At 44.9% G+C, this 23,198-nt stretch overlaps 1 protein-coding gene across 9 annotated transcripts in view; it reads left to right on the top strand.

Annotated features, from left to right (window-relative positions):
• Nucleotides 1-23,198, top strand: part of SOX5 (SRY-box transcription factor 5) — a 786,737-nt gene that overhangs the window by 635,218 nt on the left and 128,321 nt on the right. For 7 of the 9 annotated variants that reach the window (XM_053407448.1, XM_053407453.1, XM_053407449.1 and 4 more), the window contains one exon: nt 19,509-19,632. In XM_053407448.1, the coding sequence (XP_053263423.1) occupies nt 19,509-19,632 (124 nt within the window). The remainder of the gene's footprint in view (nt 1-19,508; nt 19,633-23,198) is intronic. The other 2 variants (XM_053407446.1, XM_053407451.1) reach the window with 1 other exon arrangement.

Below are 23,198 nucleotides of genomic sequence, written 5' to 3' on the forward strand. Positions count from 1 at the left end.
ATTTCGGAGATGTCACGGATCATGTGCAGTGTCTGCAGCTGTTTTCGAGTTTCTTCCTGGTTTCCAGTTAAGTAGAAAACCTGTGTCTGGGCTGCACCATTAGAGATAGCAAGTGAGGCCCTGCTCACTTTATTTTCGATCTAGTCCTACATGACATTCTCCATCATGGCAACCAGATGCAGTGGAAAGCCCCAAGCAGCAGTTTAGCACAACAACAACACATTCCCACTCGCCTCTGATGCTTACCCTCTGCAAATTTCTGTAACCCCTCTTTAAAGCTATCTGAGTTAGTGGCCAGAACATCTTGTGATAGCAAATATGACGATCCACTTAGAAAATGTGCATGTTAGGAAGGAAAGTATCTAGTTTTCTCCATACAATGAATTTTTTTGCAGAGGTGAAACGTTCCATCCTGCAAGCCTCCATCAGTAGCGAGTGGAGATGGAAGAGAAATTCAGTCCAGTTCACATTTAAAGCTAAATCTATCAAAACTGTACATTCCAAAACAGCATGAGAACACAAACACAGCCTTGTTTCAAAATTTGCGCTTCTCTGAATTTTGTGATGCAGTTCTCCAACCAACCAATGTTTACAAAAATGCACATATTAGGGGCAAGTGTGCATTAAAATGGCTATATTAGTATAAAAAAACCATATAAAAATTGCATTTATTAAGAAAAATTACTTGCAAATATGTGTGTGTCAGGAGAAATTTGCACTATGGTGCTGAAGAAATGTCATGAGGATTAAGGGAAAAGAATAGGAAATTACTGTGGAAATGTGGAGAACTGGATTTCAGAATGGAAAAAAGAGAAATGGGGGAACCAAAATTGAGAGATATTCCATCCCTAGTATAGACCAAAGGTGACCCCAGTTGGAGAAACTAAAATGTTAAACGGAGTTTATATATCCTCCCTACAAGGAAAGACTAAGCATTTGGGCCTTTTTAGTTGTGGGTGGATCAGGGATCTAAAGCAGGAATGAAGCGTTTGTGACTTTCCAGATGATGTTGGATTACAACTTCCATCATCCCTGACTAATAGTCATACTGACTGGGGTTGATGGGTGTTGGAGTCACAACAACATTTGGAGGTGACCAGGTTCTGGAAGGCTGGTATAGATAGAAGTCCACCCCTCTTGCCCATAAAACCATAACTTGGGGTTATCCATTGGAAGTGATTAGCAGTAGATTCAGGGCAGACATCGAAAGTACTGTTTCATATAACCTATTGTTGTTTGGAATTTGGTGCCACATGTTTTGGCCATGGGTTTAGAAGGCTTTGAAAGGTGGGTCAAATGAATTAATTGAGGACAGTACTACTGGTGGTTATCAATTCTGTTGGCTAAATGGAACACTACTGAGCATCTGTTATCGCTGTTGCCTCCAAAACCTGTCTACAGGCTTCCCAGAGGCATCTAGTTGGTCACTGTGAGGATCAGGAAGATGGACTAGATTAGGAAAGGGGATCCTCCATCTGTTGTTGGTCCTCCATATGTTGTTGGGCTTCCCATCTGTCATACCTGCCCATGCTAGCTGGACTGATGGAAACAGGAGTCAGAGGACATCTGGAGGGTCTCAGCCAGGTGAGCCACCACTGGAATGGATGACTCTTCTGCCTGATATAACAAAACTGTTATTATTTTCTTACATATTAAAATAGTGCATCTCAATGATTTCAGCTTCTGGACTAAGCATTATGGAAGAAAAGGAATGAATTAACTTGGAGCTGTCATTTATAAAGGCAACTTTCCCTCTGCTCAGCCAGTACATGTGTACACAGTTGCTCTCTAGTGCATCCTCACAAGTAGATTGACCCTGGTACTTGTTGTTGCATGTGGAAGCAAGAACTCTGGAACAATGGTCACAACCACAGCATATATTTAAAGCACTCTGTACCACTTTGGCTGTCATGAAGGATCTTGGGAATTGCAGTTTGTTCAGGGCATAGTAGGAAAGCACCCATAACAAACTACAGTTCTCAGGAACCTTAGGAGAAATGGTGCCTTTTAGCGGTATGAAAGTACTTTAAATGTAAAGTGATTAATGTAAGGGGTGGGGGAACCGATGCAAAAAAGAGAAAAAAATCCTTTTGTTTTATTGGATATGTTGCTCACCATACAGGCAGATTCAGTTGTGAAAACTGGTTTGACTTTGTACTAAAACATTTCTCTTTCCAAGGGCAGTCTGTCAAAAGCGAGGGATTTTTAAAACTATCTTTAAAAAAAAGTCCTTTGTCCTAACTGTCAAGTTTTTATAGCTTTCGACTGCTACATTCTTGCACGCCTAAGTAGTAGCGCTTCTAAGGAAGTAAGTCAATTAGGTAAATATAGCTTCCTCCCCACCCACCCACCCCAAGCCCGGCAACCAAAGACCCCTTTAATTGTTTTAGTCAAAATCGTGTGCCTGTGGCGCAGCTGTTTTTCATTAACTCTGGCCACACACCGGCACGACTTGCGGCTAGGTAACATTGCTGCAAGTTTGCTTTTTCCTGCATTCTGGCTTGCAGGGCATGGGGGGGCGGCAAATGGGGCAGTGAGGATGTCTTTAAAGCAGCTGCACTCAGGCTCCATGCAGTTGTCTTCAGCGAAAACCTTATGCAATAACTCTTAATGCGGGGGTGGACAGCTTATGGCTGTGGGTTACCTGCGGCTTTCCAGTCTCTTTTTTGTGGATTGGGGCGGAGGTGGGACCAGGTGACAGGGGATCATTACTGGTCTGCTGTGTCTTCTGGTGTGGTCCACAGAGGATTCCTGTGCCATCTTCCCCGCCTTCGGTCCCACAGGACGCAGAAGCTTCTGTGTCCAGGACAGCAACAATGCTCAGGGTATAGCTTGAGGATGGGTGGTGATCTCAACTTAGATTTCTGCCTCGTTTTCTGAGTTCACCGCATTTCCACATCAGTTTGCAATTTTTCAAAAAAAAAAGCCCTCATGAAAACTCACCAGCATCTTAGTACACATTTCTCCCAATTCAGTGGTACCTCGGGTTAAGTACTTAATTCGTTCTGGAGGTCTGTTCTTAACCTGAAACTGTTCTTAACCTGAAGCACCACTTTAGCTAATGGGGCCTCCCGCTGCTGCCGCACCGACGGAGCACGATTTCTGTTCTCATCCTGAAGCAAAGTTCTTAACCTGAGGTACTATTTCTGGGTTAGCAGAGTCTGTAACCTGAAGCGTATGTAACCTGAAGCGTATGTAACCCGAGGTACCACTGTATACACATTTTTGTACATACTTTTGCCTTGTGTAATGCATTATGTTTTGATTTGCTAATATGTGCATCATAATTCATGCATGCTTTCCCTGAACATACTGGGGAACTCCCATCGTAAAATATAGTTCAAATTATATAGTGGTGATCCAATTTGCATATTGCTTTAAATAGTGCCACTTAGGTAGGTTTGCATTAAAATGCAAACCAAACTGAACCTCTCTTGCAAGAGGAAGCTGACTTCTAGTGGTGCATATAGTCCAATATTGTCTGCCCTGACTGGCAGTGGCTCACCACGGTTTCAGGCAGAGGTCATGTAGCTGGGACCATTTGCCTACCAATGCAGTTCTTCTATAAAGAGACTTAAGGACATTAGTGTGGAATCTATGGTCATCCAGATACTTTGTTGTTGTTGTTTAGTCGTTTAGTCATGTCCGACTCTTCGTGACCCCATGGACCAGAGCACGCCAGGCACTCCTGTCTTCCACTGCCTCCCGCAGCTTGGTCAAATTCATGCTGGTAGCTTCGAGAACACTGTCCAATCATCTCGTCCTCTGTCGTCCCCTTCTCCTTGTGCCCTCCATCTTTCCCAACATCAGGGTCTTTTCCAGGGAGTCTTCTCTTCTCATGAGGTGGCCAAAGTATTGGAGCCTCAGCTTCAGGATCTGTCCTTCCAGTGAGCACTCAGGGCTGATTTCCTTAAGAATGGAGAGGTTTGTTCTTCTTGCAGTCCATGGGACTCTCAAGAGTCTCCTCCAGCACCATAATTCAAAAGTATCAATTCTTCGGCGATCAGCCTTCTTTATGCTCTCACTTCCATACATCACTACTGGGAAAACCATAGCTTTTACTATATGGACCTTTGTTGGCAAGGTGATGTCTCTGCTTTTTAAGATACTACTTTTTAAGATGCTATCCAGATACTGTTGGACTTCAATTCCCATTGTCCCCAGCTATCATGGCAAATGGTCAGGGATGATGGCAGTTGTATTCCTGTAGTGTCTGGAGGGCCAGAGTTTTTCATCTCTGGTTAAGAAGGTCAGGGGTCAAGAACAATGAGCTCTTAATTTGTCCTGTTGCTTCAGGACTAAACTTGGAAAGGACTTGGGGGTCCTTCGTCTTTCGAAGCACGGTGTCGGGAAAGTTTTGGAAAAGCTTCAAAAAATCACCAAAGTCTTCAAAAACATCAAAAAAGGCTACCACACCACGTTCCACGAGTTGCTCCTCGAAGTCAAGTCGCAACTGTATTAACGGTGTTAAGAAAAAGGAAACAAACTTGCAAGATGTTTCCGTCTTGCGAAGCAAGCCCATAGGGAAAATCGTCTTGCGAAGCAGCTCAAAAAACAAAAACAAAAACCCTTTCGTCTTGCGGGTTTTCCGTCTTGCGAGGCATTCGTCTTGCGAGGTACCACTGTATTGAGTGTACTTACAGGGGGTAACCCTATGACACTGATTGAGGACTTCTTCTGCTAGGGTTGAACATCTAGGTAGAGAGACCTGTATCTACACTGGAATCTAACACCTCTAGTGTTCAACACAGGTGTAGGTGAACCATTGGCCATCCATTGCTAAACTATGACTCCCATATTCCTGCCCATCGGCCATGCTTGCAAGGGCTGATGGGAGTTGTAGTTCAGCAACATCTGGAGGGCCAAAGGCTTAAAGTGGGAGGGGGGGAATCCAGTTCCGCTTTGCTTTCCTTGAAGGAAGGCAGGGGTTGACTTTCTTATATGTTTCCTTGATGTAGGCTGGAAACAGAGGGTTAAAATAATTTTGGACATTTTAACTTTTTTCCCCAGACACGTGCACAGAAAACCTTTCTCTTGATAAGCAAATGAGTAATTAAAAGTGCTCAGCAGATAGAGATGAATAAACTAATAAAGCAGGCTTTGCAGTCATTCATTTTCATTAGCCAGAGAGAAGGTGGAACTCCCCCTAAAGAGCTAAGTGACGCTGGAAGTTGGAGCAGATAAGAATCAAGGGTAACTGCACCTTTGTGTAGGACAATAGATCTTGTGAATAAGTGGCTTCCTCTCCAGGCTGCAAGCTCATACGGTTAACCAAAATTGTTGAGTAATTGTTCTGTGGTTGAGAACAAAATGCTGAATTAAACTGTTCCCAGCACAATAATTGTGTGATTACAGCATTTATGTTGCTGGCCAAAAGGAACAGTCATTAGGTTTGGAAGACTTACCAAAACCACAGGCACAAAAAAAAAAAAAAAATGCAAATTGCATGTAAATTATCCTCTAATACCTATAGCGGCTTAGAAATGGAGCTAGAAGTGAAATAGCTATGTATTTAAAGACTGGCAATCTGGAGGAGGAGGAAGAAGAAGAAAAATGGCTGTATATTCCAAGAACTATTTCAGTTTCCGGAAGAAAATATCAATATCAAAAGAGACTTAACTTTAATTAGGCTGCGTTTTCCGAGCTTTTGCCTATGCTGCTACAGGTTTTTGAGAAAGCGAGAGACCCCTTCCATTGCATACCAATCAGATATTGTCTCAGAGTTCTAAAGGAGAATTCACTCCCGATTTCTGGACTGAGTCAAATTCAGAGTGAACTACTGGAAAGAAGATGCAGGATACAAGCGTTCGAAAAGATTGCCAAAATAAAATAAAAACCATCCGGTAATAAGGCTTTTTTTGTTTTGTTTTTGTTTTGTTTTAAGAAGGATAATAATGTTCCTTGTAACAAAGATGATTTCCTTCACCAGCACTGCTTGGAAAAGGCTAGCAAACAAATTCTTTGTCAATTGTTTCCTTTGTGCTTTTGTTCTGCTGCTATTGCCAGCAGGGACTAAAGGAGGAGGACGAGGAGGAGGAGGAGAAAAGAAGCACCAGGAATAATAGGCCAAACAGGGTTCAAGGCAGTCCCTAATTTTTGAGCTTGCAATTAAAGGCATAAAGGTTACGAATTTGAAGTTTTCTGCTACTATAAAAGACTGTGTTCTGTTTTAAAAAGTGATCCAGTCACCTATATATATCTGATGGGACAGCGGTTCCACAGAACATTTTCCTTGTTTAATCCTGAGTCTGCAAATATGGAGCAGATATAAATGTGGGGTTGTTGTTTTTTTGTATGCAGCCCCCTCTCAACAATGTTCTAGTTGTATTCCTTACAACAGCTTTGTTGGGTAAAGGTAAAGGGACCGCTGACCATTAGGTCCAGTCATGGCCGACTCTGGGGTTGTGACACTCATCTTGCTTTATTGGCCGAGGGAGCCGGCGTACAGCTTCCGGGTCATGGGGCCAGCATGACTAAGCTGCTTCTGGCGAACCAGAGCAGCACACGGAAATGCCGTTTACCTTCCTGCCGGAGCGGTACCTATTTATCTACTTGCACTTTGATGTGCTTTCAAACTGCTAGGTTGGCAGGAGCAGGGACCGAGCAACGGGAGCTCACCCCGTCGCGGGGATTCGAACTGCCGACCTTCTGATCGGCAAGTCCTAGGCTCTGTGGTTTAACCCACAGCACCACCCGTGGGTCAGTGTTATTATCTGCACATTCCACGTGCAGGACAATGAAGCTGAGAGACAGTCAATTGACTCAGGCTACAGTAGGGAGTCCATTCGTTCCTAGTACTTACATGCAGCCTTTCAGGGCAAAGTCCTCTCAATTGGTTTCATACAGATGCTGGATCATTTAGCTTCATAAACTTAGCAGAGCCTCTCACCCGGAGCAGTACCTGGTAGGGTTTTGCCCCAGGTCTGGCCAAATGCCAGATACGGAACCAAAATGGGCTGATCTGGGCCAATGCCATATTTGGTCAGATCCAGTTGAGACTGTCTTGGAATGCCCTTGCTCAGAATGGGCCAGCCTAGAACAATTCAGGGTAGGGGCACCATCTTGTGGGGGCCAAGCTACATTGCCCACCCCAATAATTTTTGGGGAGCCCGGCCCCCAATATTCCAAACAATCAGAGGGTGGAAGAGGCTGAGCACAGAGCCAACCGTGGAGTCAAGTGCAGCACAGCTTCCATGGCTGGCTCCCGATGTGGTGACACGACATCACACATGTGATGTAACTCATGCGTGTTGTGCACATGACGGCAGTCACACACTGCACGCCACTGCCCCCCCCCAAGCTGTGGAGAAAGTTTGCACCTCCGATCTGGGGCTGTCAAAAGAGGGCAGCCTGGTGATGAAGAGAGTGGGATGAAGGAGATGCACAGGTACCCTCCTTGAATTTCGTCCTCCTTCCTCGCTTCCTGACCACATGTTTAACTGGTCCTTCAGAGTAAAGCCTCAGATAGCATGAGGCAGAGAGTGAACATTACAACAGCAGCCTTCCTCCTCTTCTGACTGTTCTCTTTTGCTTTCTAAAACCGAGCAGTTGACCATGAAACTAAGTGCTCTTATAGAAACAAAGCGCTCTTAAAGAGCAGTCAACCTAGCAGAGGTGGCTATCGGATGCAAGCCTGAACAGCTGAACGAAGTCCCTGGGTAGCAATTAGAGGCTTTCTAGTACCAGGAGTAATTAATGCATCACACACACACACACACACACACACACACACACACACACAGAGGATATTGTTGCCACTGCTTCTGCTTTTCCTTTCTGTTTGTCCACTCTAGTTAACAGTGAATTAAATGAAAAATTGTATGGGAGCAATAATGCTCAATATAAAAATAATTACAAAATGTGTCATCCTGAGGAAAGGATGGTACGAAACTGTTGTAACAACTAAAGTTGTGAAAAATGATGTTGTTGCATGCCAATCATGCATTCAGTCTTGTTGGAATTAAATTAGATGGCCCTATTGCTAGATTTAAGGCATTAGTCTTAAAGGGGATAAGTTTTCAACATTTTCTTTCCCTTTGAGTGACAGGCTATGCAAAACTTGGTTTACCATGCTATTATTTGACATTTGCCTGGCTGAAGTACAGCCTACTGTATAAAGCTGAGCATCACTTCCATTGCTCCACCAACTTTTGCACATGCAAAACACTACTAAGCCTTAGGTTACGTAAATAGAATCCAACTTTTGCACCTTGCCCCACTGACCACTGCCATGTGGCCCTTGGAAGGTTGCTCATGCATGAATGTGGCCTTCAGGGTGAAAAAGGTCAGTGCAGAGCAGAGGTTTCTAAAAGGTGGCCTATGGTCCACCAATGGTTCTCAAACTTTGGTTGCCTGCCATGAGAAATGGGTTGCTGGAAGAGATAGACTTTTGGATTGATCCATCTGGGACCTTCTCAGGCAAATGATCCTAAGTTGTGGGTTGGAACTAAAAGCAGATCTTAGGTCTGAAGATGTTTAAACAACCAGCATAGACAGAAACTGAGAAGGGCTTTCCAATACGGAGGCAGCCACCACAGAGATTTGTTAAAACAGCCCTTGGGTGGCAGATCTTCTGTGTGTGCCAACCTTGAAGCCCAACGAGAGATCAAGGCAGGAATCTCGTGAACTACACTCAGCACAGCAAAGGATTTATGTGTGTGTGTGCATGGTGCATGTGTTTTTGGCACATTTTCCTTTGAACGTCGGCTTTCTGTGCCATACCGAAACCTGCTTTCCAGAGACCCTGGACTTTGAAATTAGTTTGCTTTGCTGCACTGGTGATGCCAGTGTATGCTCTTTGAGAAACCTAAATCCCACTTGGAAACACGGAGCTGGTTCTCTGGCTCCTAACCCAACTACAGAATTCAAACGCCAATGTTTCATGAAAGATTAAAATCTGCTCTGCCTCCAAGATAAAGTTAGTTGAGTGTGTTTTTCTTGATAGATGGATGGATATCACTTAAAGTGAAATGACTCGACTTAGACTTTTCTTTGTGTTTGTGCCAATACAGCATGCAAAAACAGTGCTAACTTTGAATTGCTGCCCACTGCGTACTATTAGATAACCTCTCATTCTTGCCCACCCGCCTACACGTTAATTAAAGCAAACACTGCTATAACTACTTGTCAAGAAAATCGGCGGGGGGAGAGAGAAAAGATACTGGAAGAAAAGGAAAACATTTTAAAATGATAATAATGATAATGCAACAACAACAGCAGAACAACAATATTAGGATTCTTTCCAAAGGATCTTATAATGTTATAGACTGGAAAGAATAAGTCTTGTTACTTAAAACAACACCGGGGGGGGGGGTGGAATCGGCTGAAAGATAAATGATAAGCAAAAAGCTATGAACATGAAATGATAATTTGCAGGGGAAAGTTTGAATCACTAAGTTGACTCTGCTGTCAGTATCAATGAAATCAGTCTGATGAGCCAATGTGCAGGTGGGGAAAAGAACTGCCATGCAAAACTTGTGGGTTAAATTTGAGGGGAGTTTTTTCTGTAGAAAAGAAGTCCACTCACCTTTTTCGGTGGGCGGTGTTGTGGCCTCCGGGCCCCTGCAGTGATCTGGCATGGGGGGCGGGGTGTAGATGCCCCCCTCATTCCATCCCGGCCGATCACCAGCACTGGGTGGGGCCATGCCCAGTGAGGCTCCACTGGCCAATCAGCACCGGTAGGGAGCGTGGCTGTGGGAATTGTAACCATGGCACAGCTGGAGGGGCTCTCCTCCCTTGCCCTTTTGCCGGATCTCATTAAGGGTATCCTGTTAAAGGGATCTGGGGGTGTGAAGCCTAGGACATGGGCTAGGGCCATGCCATGACCCCAGTGGGATATAATAAATCATAGGGCTCCCCCTATTGGTGGCTTATCCTTATGGACTCCCTGCAGATGGGCAGGAGTTCAGATATAGCCTGGCTTCACCCAATGCCTAAGCCAAACCGCTCACATGTGTAACCAATAAAGCTGTGGCCTATTTGAACCCATAAAGCAAAATACTTGTGTCCATGTGTTTATTAATCACTAGGGAACTGCGGGTCACGGGGCTTTGGCACGCAAATACATTCGATCCAGATTTAGGTTTCATAAGGAGTGCCTATTTAATTGGTTAGACCCTACCTACATGATACCACCTTAAATAGTCATTGCTTCTCCCAAGGAATCCTTGGAAGGGTAGTCTGTTAAGGATGCTAAGAGCTGCTGCAAGACCCCTGCTTCCTTCATAGAGCTAATGTTGGTGTCCGGCTATTTTGTGCCCTAGGCAAGGCTAACCACTTGCATGCACACACACACAAACTTGCTAACTTCAGTTTTCAAAAACAGGTGCCTTACCATAAAGGTAAAGGTAAAGGTAAAGGTACCCCTGCCCGTACGGGCCAGTCTTGACAGACTCTGGGGTTGTGCGCCCATCTCACTCAAGAGGCCGGGGGCCAGCGCTGTCCGGAGACACTTCCAGGTCACGTGGCCAGCGTGACAAAGCTGCATCTGCATCTGGCGAGCCAGCACAGCACACGGAAACGCCGTTTACCTTCCCGCCAGTAAGCGGTCCCTATTTATCTACTTGCACCCGGGGGTGCTTTCGAACTGCTAGGTTGGCAGGCGCTGGGACTGAGCAGCGGGAGCGCACCCCACCACGGGGATTCGAACCGCCGACCTTTCGATCGGCAAGCCCTAGGCGCTGAGGCTTTTACCCACAGCACCACCCGTGTCCCTTGTAGTCATAGAAATCACTAAAAAACGATTGCCAAGTTACACTGTATATTATTTGTTTATTTAGCATTACCTGACGTTTCTAGAAGGTAGAATGAAAATTCTTTGGTTTTCCGAAAGCAGTTCATGTGCTTCTCCATCAAAAGTAGACTTGCCAAGCTAAGAGTTGTCTAATCACTAAAACAAATCTAGGTTTGAATTCCTCACACCCAAAGACATATTTTTAAAACCCCTCACTTAAGAAATATGCAAAAACTAAGTTTCACCCTCTAAAATTACATGCCGTAATGCCAGGAGTTGAGCCTGCGATCTTCCGAATGCAAATCATATGTTCTACCACTGAGCTATGGACCTTTCCTATAAAGGATTGGCAGTCAGTTTACTTGTTTTAAGAACTGTGGGAAGTAATCCATGTAGCTCAGTGATGGCCAAACTTGGCCCTCCAGCTGTTTTGGGACTACAACTCCCATCACCCCTAGCTAACAAGACCAGTGGTCAGGGATGATGGGAATTGTAGTCCCAAAACAGCTGGAGGGCCAAGCTTGGCCATCACTGATGTAGCTGGTCCAATGGAGGAACTTGGCAGCTGCCTTTTGTATTAAAGTTTCCAGGAAGCTTTTAGAGACAGCCCCCCATAGAACTCAATGGAAGCCACTTGCTTATATAGGAAGAGGTTAAACCAACCTTCAATTCCAGTAGGGGTTCCCATATTTGAGAATGCAATAGAAGGCAGCGTGCTGCTTTAAACATAAAAAAGCATTATTTTTATTTCTCCCCAGAGATGTGGATGAGCATCCTGATCTTTCAGCAGCCCCCCGTTGTAAATAATGTATTTATCACATCAATGCCAAAATCTTCCTGGCATCTTTAAGAACCGAAACAATGTTCCACAGAGCATTAGGCGGCCTTTCCAGCTCGGGAAATTATCCGGCACATTCTCCGTTGAAAAGCAGAAAGCGCCCACCATCGAGCAATCTCACACCTGTTTTCCTTTCCCTGACAAATGTTTCATTGACTCTCTTACCACCGCGGTGCTCCGCAAAGCCCGCAGCTTATCAGTCGCTGCATTAAACAAGCATCTGGAAGCTGTATGTTCCATCATACGCTGTGCGGGAACATCAGTTATTAATGAAACGATCACAGATTTTTCTCCCACCTCCACTTCCGAAGAAACGTTTCGGAGGAATTCTTCCGTAGTATTAATAGCTACACATTTGGGAGCAAATTCCTCCTATCCGTCTCTGTGTTATATTAAACTGCGCGGCAGAGCCATGTTCATCTTTTAGAGCAAAAGACCCTTTCAGTAGACTTCTCCATTAGGGCAAATGGGTCATTGTCCTCCCAGTCCTCTCAGCCAGCCCCTGCTTGTCTGCCTTATTATTCGCAACCCATCCGGGGGTGTCAGCTGCCTCCTCCTTAGTCTCAGTGTTGCCCTTGCAGAACTCAATAGAGTGGAAGATGGGAACTTAGGTAAAATTAGTGGGCTCCACCTGTCATTGACTCCTGCTCCATTAGCTCCACCCAAGGTTGGTCTATCAGCCTTCTACTCTTCCTGTCCCAAGGGGCACCATCCACCACTAGACCCTTTCCATCATTAGGGTTTAGAATGATTGGGAATTTGCTGAGACCTGTTCTCCATCGGGGGGGGGGCACCACCAAGAGTCCACCTGTATCTACTGCAACTTTTAACCACTAGGGAGAGACAAATAGGTCTAGGTCAGGGGTGACCAACTCCCAAGAGACTGCGATCTACTCACAGAGTTAAAAACTGGCAGTGATCTACCCCTTTTGGGGGGGATTCAGGTAAAAGTTGTGGAGCTTTTTTTAAGAAGGAAGAGGGCCTGTTTTGGGGGAGTTCGGGTCAAAGTTGAAGAGCTTTTTTCGGGAGGAGGAAAGCCCTGTTTTTGGGTGGTGAAGGGCAAAAATGTTGAGCTTTTTTAAGGGAGCTTCTTTGGGGGGGCAGTGATCTACTCATGATTTACTCCAAATGTCCAGTAATCTACCGGTAGATCACGATCTACCTGTTGGATGTGCCTGGTCTAGGTCAATGGTTTTTGTATGCGTTCACCAACAAGCAGGATATACTAATTCTGGTTGCAACTCTAGCTGTATTGTGTGTGTCATAGAATCACAGAAGTGTAGAGCTGGAAGGTATCTCCAAGGGCCATCTAATCTAACCCCTTGCAATGCAGGAATCTCAACTAGAGCATCCTTGACAGATGGCCATCCAACCTCTACTTAAAAACCTCCAAAGAAGGAGAGTCCACCAGCTTTTGAGGGAGTCTGTTGTATTTGCTTCTTATGGACCCTGGATTACCTGTTATGAGTCTGGGGCTGGTGAAATAACACGTGACGTGATGGGCAAAGACTGAAACTCAAATGGCTTCTGTGGGGATCTTATCCAAAAATTGCAGTGTGCTACCTCCACTGATGCCTCTGGTTACCAGTTGCAGGCGAGCAGAGTGTTGTTCTGCTCATGTCCAGTTTGCAGGCTTCCTACAAGCATCTGGTTGGCCACTGTGAGAATAGGATGCTGGACTAGGTGAGATATTGACCTGATCCAGCAGGTCTCTTGTTATGAATATCAGCTGGGGTCAGCAGTTTGCATGCACACCAAGGATTCAGACTCAATTTATTGGCCCTCATCCAGTCCACCTCTGCATTAAGACACTTGTCCAGGCCTTCCACTGCCTCTCCCTATTCAAATGTTATGGAGAAGTAGAGCTGTGTGTCATCAGCATAACAATGGAACTGCCCTCCAAGACACCTGATGACTCTTCCCAATGGATGGTTGTTTGGTTGTTAGAGACAAAATAGCACCTGGTGGAACCAGGTAGATAATGACCAGGGAGTAACTATCCACCGCGGGTGGCGCTGTGGGTTAAACCACAGAGCCTAGGACTTGCTGATCAGAAGGTCGGCGGTTTGAATCCCCACGATGGGGTGAGCTCCTGTTGCTCAGTCCCAGCTCCTGCCAACCTAGCAGTTCGAAAGCATGTCAAAGTGCAAGTAGATAAATAGGTACCACTCTGGCGGGAAGGTAAACGGCGTTTCCATGCGCTACTCTGGTTCGCCAGAAGCGGCTTAGTCATGCTGGCCACATGACCCGGAAGCTGTACGCCGGCTCCCTCGGCCAATAAAGCGAGATGAGCGCTGCAACCCCAGAGTCGTCCACGACTGGACCTAGTGGCCAGGGGTCCCTTTACCTTTACCTTTAACTATCCACCAATTCTGCTCTTTGGACTGAACCATGTAGGTAGGAATGAAAGTGTAGCTTTTGCCTTCAGTACCCATACCACAGTTGATCCAGGAGCCACTAAGAGTTTGCGTAATTGTAAGAGGGTCACACTCCTACTCAATACTGGTCATCCGTCAGGGTGACCAAGGCTGATCTACTAGCCAGGTCTCAACCCAGACTGAGGTGGATCCAGCTAATCTGTTTCATTCAGATTAGCCACCCTCTCCTCCACCTTTGTCATCCCCTTCCCCCAGAATAGGGTATTGGCAATTCTCCAGTGAGTGCTACACTCCATTGGGTCCAAGCTGGGCTTTTTAAGGAGTGGCCACATATGTGCCAAGATTTGCATCTAGCTCTGATTGGAAGTTCTTAGTGGTCCTAAAGAAACTCTTAAATCTAGGATCCACAAGTCAGTAGATCTGTTTGAGAGGTGAGGGGGGGGGAGAAAAGGAATTGGGTGTATACATAATTCTGTATAAACATATCTGAAAAATATGTTGTTTTAGCTAAAAAGGGGGGGTGTAGGTTTTTTGCGTTTGTCGTTTTCCACATCTGTAACCTAGCAACAAGTAAACAAACCTTGCTGAAAGCCCTACCTCCTCCCCTGCGAAAAAAATAAATACAGCATTTAGGACAAAATCAGCCGGCTTCTGCATTCAGTTCACATTTCATCCTCCTGTAATATTTTGATAAAAATAAAATTACCTGGGCACTTATTTACTTTAGAAAGGAAATGGAGCACAGGTATTAAAACTCTCTTTCTCCCTCGCCCTACATTCCAGATTGGAACGAAAATTACATTGTTTTGACTGAGTTATTTCGGTCTCTACGCAACCCATCCTCACCTTTTTGCTTTCCTTACCTCCGTTACTCAGCTAAGTTTTGTCATCTGAAGCCAGGAGGCTTTCAATTTATTTATTTATTTATTTCAAACCCTCCCCCCCTCTTCTTTTTTGCATTTGTACCAGGAGGTAGAAATTCTGTATGAGAAAGCGTGATGGTGCCTTTATTTATTTTTTATAAAATAAAAAACCTTGTTTTTCTAATGGCTTCCTTCCCAAGCAGGGACACATGAGTACAGTGCGTTTGTTAGCGTATCCAGAAGTCACTTGAAATCGAGTGCTGACTTGTGTTACCTTGTGGGCTTGGCAGAGGCTGTGCATGAGATTGTGTGTGTGTGTGTGTGTGTGTGTGTGTGTGTGTGTGTCTGCGTGTGTGTGTGTGTGTGTGTGTGTTGCTTTAGTTTATATTAGCCCTGGAGGCAGAGTTAACACTTGAAATGGGACAAGAGTATTTGCAGTCATCAGAGAACTTTCCAGTCGGCTTCAATAACATCACTCTGGGTTTTTTTCTCTTTTTTTGTAGGGTTTTTTTTTTTTTTGGCAGCAAAGCCTTCAGTGGAACCATCTGTCTCTCTATTAGTGTTTTGAGTTCTGTTTTGAAGCTTCTTTGCTTGGCAAAGTCACTTTCATCCTTGGAACCTTTTTTTTTTTTTTTAAGTTCCATGGCTCTCTGCCGAAGAATGCAATGCGAAAATTCCACTCGGCTGTTCATTTTTGTTTCTAAAAGGAGAATGGAGTTTCTTTGTGATTTTTAAAAAGAAAAACGAAATATCGATTCAAGGCAGGGATGGGATTATTCCAGGGTGTTAAAAATAATAATAAATTGTGGGGCGTGTGCGTTGTTTGTTAGCTGAATTAGAATAACAACAGGGGCACCAGTGGAAAAGGAGAAGTCGCTTGAGTTAGGAATTAGTGGTGGAATCTTCCTTTCTTGGTGCATGGGAAACAAAACAGTGCACTTCTCTGTGTGAGACCCAGTGCAGTGCAGTGCAGTCTGCGACCAGCAAGTGTTCTGCGGTAGTTGCACATTGTCGCTGCCCCAAACTCCTGAGGATGATGCTTGCTTCAGCTTCCCAAAGTGTGCCCTATGCACCAAACAATGCTTCCATGTAGAATTGTAGTGTTGCCAATCAACCAGCCAGCTGTGCCCTTTCCCAGGACACTCCATTACTTTCCAACAGACAAGTCCCAGTCCCACAAACTCAACATACCACAGAACCGCTGAGCACGGTTAGGCCTCTTCCAATTCCATCCCCCCCCCTTCATTTTCTTCCCTAAAGGCACTTCTGTATTTATGCAAACTTTTTGGGTTCCCCTGTGCTCACCCTCTCGGTTCACTATTAGAAGGGAGTAAATGGCAATTGAATCATAGAATTGTGGATCTGGAAGGGACCACCAGGGCCATCTATTTCAACCCCCTGCAAAGTAGGAACCTTGGTCGAACGTGGGGCGCGAACCCACAACCCTGAGATTAATAAGAGTCTCACGCTCTACCAACTAAGCTATCCCCTATCTTCCTGTGTGGTGAGGAGCCAGCAGAGAGGTGGCATTGCTGACCTGGCTTTCCAGTGCAAAATGTCACTGTTAGTCGCAGACGGGAGGGATGCAAGGCAGCAGGGTGCTGGTGCAGCAGCAGGAATCTGTACTGCACTGAGTTCCTCTTTGCCCTCTCGGGAACTGACAGTAATGCCCAGTGTTGGAAGCCAGCTCAGGATTTCATCCCTGTCTGTGCCACCCCACCAGCCTCTACTGCTTTCATGTCAGGGTTGTGTTTATAATTGTGCAGTGCTGTGGCAGGTGAGCGAGGCACTTTGGCCTTCAGTGGAGTCACTCCACGTGTGATCGTAGTAAGATTGTGCCTTGGTGGTCCAGAAGCCACTGATTCATTGGTCTGCGTGAATTGTTTACTGATGCCCCCAGATGCCAAAACCTTTTGGGCAAGCGAGCCTTCAAGCCATTCTCAAGGCGGGTGGGGGAAACTTGCATGCTCAGCTGAACTCGTTAATAAAGGTTCACTACTTAGATAGTAGGGATGCGGGTGGCACTGTGGTCTAAACCACTGAGCCTTGGGCTTGCCGATCAGAAGGTCGGTGATTCGAGTCCTCGCAGCGGGGTGAGCTTCCGTTGCTCAGTCCCAGCTCCTGCCAACCTAGCAGTTCGAAAGCACACTCCAAAGTGCAAGTAGATTAATAGGTACCGCTCTGGCGGGAAGGTGAACGGCGTTTCCGTGCACTACTCTGGTTTCAGTGTTCCGTTGCACCAGAAGCAGTTTAGTCAATCTGGCCACATGATCCGGAAAAACTGTCTGCAGACAAACGCCGGCTCCCTCAGCCTGTAAAGTGAGATGAGTGCTGCAACCCCAGAGTTGTCTGCGACTAGACTTAACTGTCAGAGGTCCTTTACCCTTTTTTTACTTAGATAATGTAAGATTAGGGATGGGGGAGAAATTTGGTTCAGTTCACATTTAAAGGTGGACCTAGTTTGTACTAGGGACGCGGGTGGCGCTGTGGGTTAAAGCCTCAGCGCCTAGGACTTGCCGATCGAAAGGTCGGCGGTTCGAATCCCCGCGGCGGGGTGCGCTCCTGTCGCTCGGTCCCAGCGCCTGCCAACCTAGCAGTTCGAAAGCACCCCCGGGTGCAAGTAGATAAATAGGGACCGCTTACCAGCGGGAAGGTAAACGGCGTTCCATGTGCTGCGCTGGCTCGCCAGATGCAGCTTCGTCACGCTGGCCACGTGACCCGGAAGTGTCTCCGGACAGCGCTGGCCCCCGGCCTATAGAGTGAGATGGGCGCACAACCCTAGAGTCTGTCAAGACTGGCCCGTACGGGCAGGGGTACCTTTACCTTTACCTTTTAGTTTGTACTTTCTGGAACAATAGCGTGCATGAAAATGCAGTCGTGGTTCAAAATTTGCCCTTCTCCAAATTTTGCAAGACTGTTCTTCAGCCTCATAATGCTACCAACAATGCACATTCTAGTGGTGTAAAAAGCATAAGTTAGTGCAAATAACGTGCAAAATGCATTATATTAGAGGAAACTGCACTTCCAAAATGTGTATGTTAGGCAACAAAATGTCTGTATTAGCTGAAATTTGCACTAAGAGGCAGGAGAATTTTCATGAAGACTTTTTTTTAATCGCAAAGTAATTTGGGAATCTGGAGAACTACATTTAAGATGGGGGAAATGGAAAACTAATAGAAACTTGTTATTGTCAGATTTGCCCAATCCTACATTTGTGTGTGTGTGTGTGTGTGTGAGAGAGAGAGAGAGAGAGAGAGAGAGAGAGAGATATTTTGTTTCAGGAAGACACCGCATACAGATCTTTGTGATGCTAGTGTTGCATACCTCTAACTCAGGATAAAATTTCATGCATCTGAAGAACTGAACAGTACTCCAAAAGGGTTTATCATGCCATAATAAATGTGATAGCCCTTAAGACGTTCTCTGCAACAGACAAACATTGTTTGCCCCTCCGGAGAATGTATTTCTTATTTATTTCCTAATAAATAAGTTCCACCTGAATGTGGACCTTCATTAACGCCAATTGAAAGACATGCCTCAGACTAATTTGGGGATATAAGTCCCATGATCTCCTGGTCATTGATATTCTACACAACCAGCTACATTTCCTAGAGGCCAGCGGAGGTCCTGTCTTCTTCATAGCAATACACCAGACACTGGAGAAGGGAAAGAAAGAGAGAGAGACCTCAGTTCCATGCAGTGGTTTTCTGCTTGAGTATTGCCATGGCCAGAGATGTGGGGGAGTGTTTGATGGCTCAGGGGGGGCAGTGGCGTATTTCCAAGCAACTCGGAAATGTGGGGAAGCAACATCTTATTTCAGAAGCAACCGGACAGCAGATCTTCCCCACCTCTAGACTTTTTGCCAGCTGGGGCATCCAAGTTGGAGTAGGACAATGTCATAATTGGCTGGTAGTCTGCATTTGTGGTGGGTCATCATTTCATAAGACCCTGTAGCTCTGCAAATGAGCCTCTGAACCAGATCTTGTGAGTGTTTGAGAGCTTCAAATTTCATCTAATGGAAGGGAGTGGGCAGTGAATTGTAATCTGTGAGGTCTGGAATGCAGAAAAGAACAGGCCCTGCTACCTGCCTTCCTTATAGTTCCCATTCACATGCAGAAAGTTGTCTCTGTTACACAGTCATCCTCGTATTGGTAAGTCAATTAGCACATACAGAGCAATAAAAATTTACCGTATTATTATTATTATTATTTACAAGTGTTCGTTCCACATTTGCAAGGACTCAGTACTTCATTGTGGCAGTGGCTACTCTTTGGAACTCCCTTCCCAATAATATTAGTCAGGCACCAAAACTGCATTGGTTTTGCCAGCAGCTAAAAAAAAAAAAAAAATCATCAATCCTAAGCATGCAATTTCAACATGTATTAAGATGGCTGATTTTATTTCTCTTTTAAAATGCAGTGTTAACGTGTTTCTAATGTTTGTTTTCATCAGCATTTTGAAGGTATGCATTAGGTTGTCCATAAACCGCTTAGAGGTTTTTATTATTATTATTATTATTATTATTATTATTATTATTATTATTATGTGGTATACAAATTTTGCGAAATATAATAAATATTCAGTGCATAGACTGCTCTCTTTTGCACTGGATTCATTGTAGGCCACCACTGTCCTGTTGCAAATTTACCATTAAGGAGAACCCCGATTTCTGGTTTGATTTTCCTTCTCCTGTTCAGCAGGTCCAAGGTCAGCTGCCGCCATTAATGATTCCAGTATTCCCTCCAGACCAGCGGACTCTAGCAGCGGCAGCACAGCAGGGATTCCTCCTTCCTCCTGGTTTCAGCTACAAGGCAGGCTGCAGTAAGTCTAGTCAACTCCCCCCCCCCCCCCGCTCGCTGGGGTGCAAGCAGAGGATTAATGTTTTAATGAGGCTGAGCAAGAGATGGTGTAGCTTGCTGGCCAAAAATGTGTCTTCTGAGCCAGGAAGCTTCTGGCTCAATTGCCAGTTCAGAATTTCACTCAGGGACCTCACCTCGGTCTCCATGTATTCAAGATCCTGTCTGCACAGGGCTCTGCGTGGAGACACCCAAACAAACTCAGACTCCCCTGGTACATGATCTGTACCCTCCATTTTTTCCCCAGGTGTATGCTCAGAGCCTATGCATGTTGAGATGAACCCATGTGTACAAAGCTTCTTTGCGAATGGGACCTCAAATAAGGTCGTGGGCAGGGCCAGAAGATGCAGACCTGCCTTAAATGAGCATTGGTGCAACACAAAGGTGTACAGTGGTACCTCAGGTTACATACGCTTCAGGTTACATACGCTTCAGGTTACAGGCTCCGCTAACCCAGAAATAGTACCTCGGGTTAAGAACTTTGCTTCAGGATGAGAACAGAAATCACGCGGCAGCAGTGGGAGGCCCCATTAGCTAAAGTGGTGCTTCAGGTTAAGAACAGTTTCAGGTTAAGAACGGACCTCTGGAACGAATTAAGTACGTAACCAGAGGTACCACTGTATTCAGTATGAATAGCAGCCTATCTTACAGGACTGTTGCACAGATTGCTCTTGCACAGGTCTCCAGTTCAGTGCAAAACATTCCAAATTCATGCCAAGTGCAGTAAATTATGCCCCTTTCCAGGATACTCCATTGCTTTTTAACACACAGGTCCCTGTCCCACAAACTCAACATACCATTGGCCACCATGCACGATTACATCTCATCCACCCACCTTTTTTTTTTTTGGCCTCTTCGTTTTCCCCCTCCTGCAAAATTTCAGGTTCTCCTGAGCTTGGTTTGCTATTAGAGGGAGTAAATGGGGATGGAGGGGACCACAAGGGTCATCTAGTCCAACCCCCTGCAGTGCAGGTATCTTTTGCCCAATATGGTGCTTGAACCCACAGCCCTGAGATTGTCTCATGAGCTAGGATCACTGAAGGTGAGTGAGTGGCTTACTTGAGGCCACCGACTTGTGTGAGAGTGAGATTTGACCCAGGGATTTCCTGGTTCACAGTACCTGGTATGCTAGAGAAACTCTGTCTTCCCAAGAATCAACATCTGCTCTGCATCTTGAGTGATGATCAATTAAGCTGGTTTGGAGCCTCCCCCAATCTGATAATGCCATTTCCCTTAATTTAGTGCATTTTTATCTTATTTTCACGAACAGATTCAAATCTATTAATAATAAACCAAACAGAGGTTGTAGTCAAGCAGAAACGTATGGCCATGAAATATACCTAAGAATTATACACAAAAATAAATTATATGTTACAATGCAATAAAAAACTATTATTGATTAAATGTGGTCACTGATCAATGCACTTTTATGCACACTTTGCCCTGATATGTACATATTTGTAGAAACATTTTGGTTGGAGAACTGCATCACAAAATTACATTAAGTGCAAATAACAAGGGGCAACTTTGGTTACAGTTCACATATTGTTACGGAGAGTCCTAATTTGTCTTTAAAGGAGAATCAAACTGCATTCCTACCCCAGCCCTGTACTTGGGTCCTACAGAAAAATCTCTCTTCACCTTCACTGCAGGTAGGAAGAAGGATTTGCAGATACAGATACTTTTTAAAAAATGAAACACCTTCCATATATATATATATATATATATATATAATTTTAAAAAATCATCTGGAATTTTCTTGATAGTGACATTTGAGAGCATAAAACCCAAACAAACAGATCAGATACCTTTGAAACATACGTCTCTTATTGCCTAAAGCTGCTGTTGTTTGCAGTGCCTCTTTTCCACTCCAACCCCCCGAAGGAAGAAGAGGGATTGAGGGGTGGGGGAAGAGAGAGAGAGAGAGACTTAACACTGTTGTAGGGGAAATAAGATTTCCTTCTAAAACAGCCTGTTCCCTATTTAATGAAGAGGTTTAATTTGCCCTTTTTGCAAGCAACTTCCAAACAACATGCAAGTCCCATTAATCTCAACAGGAGTTCTGTGCATAGATCAAGGGTAGCATATGCCTCTCAATTTATGGGCTAACACAAAGCATGAGTATCTTTATAACAGTCTAAGGTTGAAAAAAATGCAGCTGATTAATCCTTGAAGGCTTTTGCTTTCAGTGGAGTGTGTTTGTGTGTGCATATGCACGCATTTGGACAATTTTATATAGAAACTTGTGCGCTCCTGTCATCATGGCACTGGCTGTTTTATATATATATTTTTTAGAACGAGGGGAAAAGGGGAGAGCTCTGAAAAGTCTTCATTTCAGCAAAGAGATTTATCTTCATCGTGGATTTCATAAAAACTGGTTTCATTCATTTCCGCTTATCTAACTCTTCTGACATCAGCTTCCTATCTAGCTATCTGAAGCCCTCTTGTTCTGGGAGCTTCTGTCTTTGGTCCTTCTGTTTGGCTTTATTACGTCCGCATCAGTGTATCATTGACTAACTCATGAATCCATCAATTGTTTTCTTTTTGTTAGCACAGTATTCGCTAAAGGAGCAGTTGAAATTCATTTCCAAGGCAAAAAAGAAAACAAAAAAAGGACTGTGCCGGTGATAGGTCTTTTCCAAAGTGTTAATCTTCAAGGTTGAATCCCCCCCTCCCCGAACTTCCAAATTATAAATAGGTAGAACTGGAGCCTTCACCTAGGGACACAATTAAAGCAACACAAATTTGCAATGAATATTCTCCAGCTTGGGTTATTTATCTGGAGGGGGGGGGTGTCACTGACAAACTCACACTTTGTCAGTGAAATGGGGATTGAGCTTTTAAACAAAACATTGTGTGAAGAGTGTTTTGGTTATTTATTTTCTTACATTTATATCCCATCTTCCTTCCTTCATGGCGCCCAGGGTGGAATGGATGTCAGCCGCCTTCAAACCATGTTGTTGTTGTTGTTGTTGTTTAGTCGTTTAGTCGTGTCCGACTCTTCATGACCCCATGGACCAGAGCACGCCAGGCACTTCTGTCTTCCACTGTCTCCCGCAGTTTGGTCAAACTCATGCTGGTAGCTTCAAGAACACTGTCCAACCATCTCGTCCTCTGTCGTCCCCTTCTCCTTGTGCCCTCCATCTTTCCCAACATCAGGGTCTTTTCCAGGGAGTCTTCTCTTCTCATGAGGTGGCCAAAGTATTGGAGCCTCAGCTTTAGGATCTGTCCTTCCAGTGAGCACTCAGGGCTGATTTCCTTCAGAATGGATAGGTTTGATCTTCTTGCAGTCCATGGGACTCTCAAGAGTCTCCTCCAGCACCATAATTCAAAAGCATCAATTCTTCGGCGATCAGCCTTCTTTATGATCCAGCTCTCACTTCCATACATCACTTCAAACCATACCCTGTTCAATTCCACTATACTGTATTCCCTGGCTGTTGCTAATTTCCCTCTTGGCTGTTGCTTCCTGCTTGCTGGACTAGTTACGCAGCCAATCGCACCCAATCAGGGATCGCACAGTTAACAGAA

The sequence above is a fragment of the Podarcis raffonei genome, chromosome 10, assembly GCF_027172205.1.
Source record: "Podarcis raffonei isolate rPodRaf1 chromosome 10, rPodRaf1.pri, whole genome shotgun sequence".
NCBI lineage: Eukaryota > Metazoa > Chordata > Lepidosauria > Squamata > Lacertidae > Podarcis > Podarcis raffonei.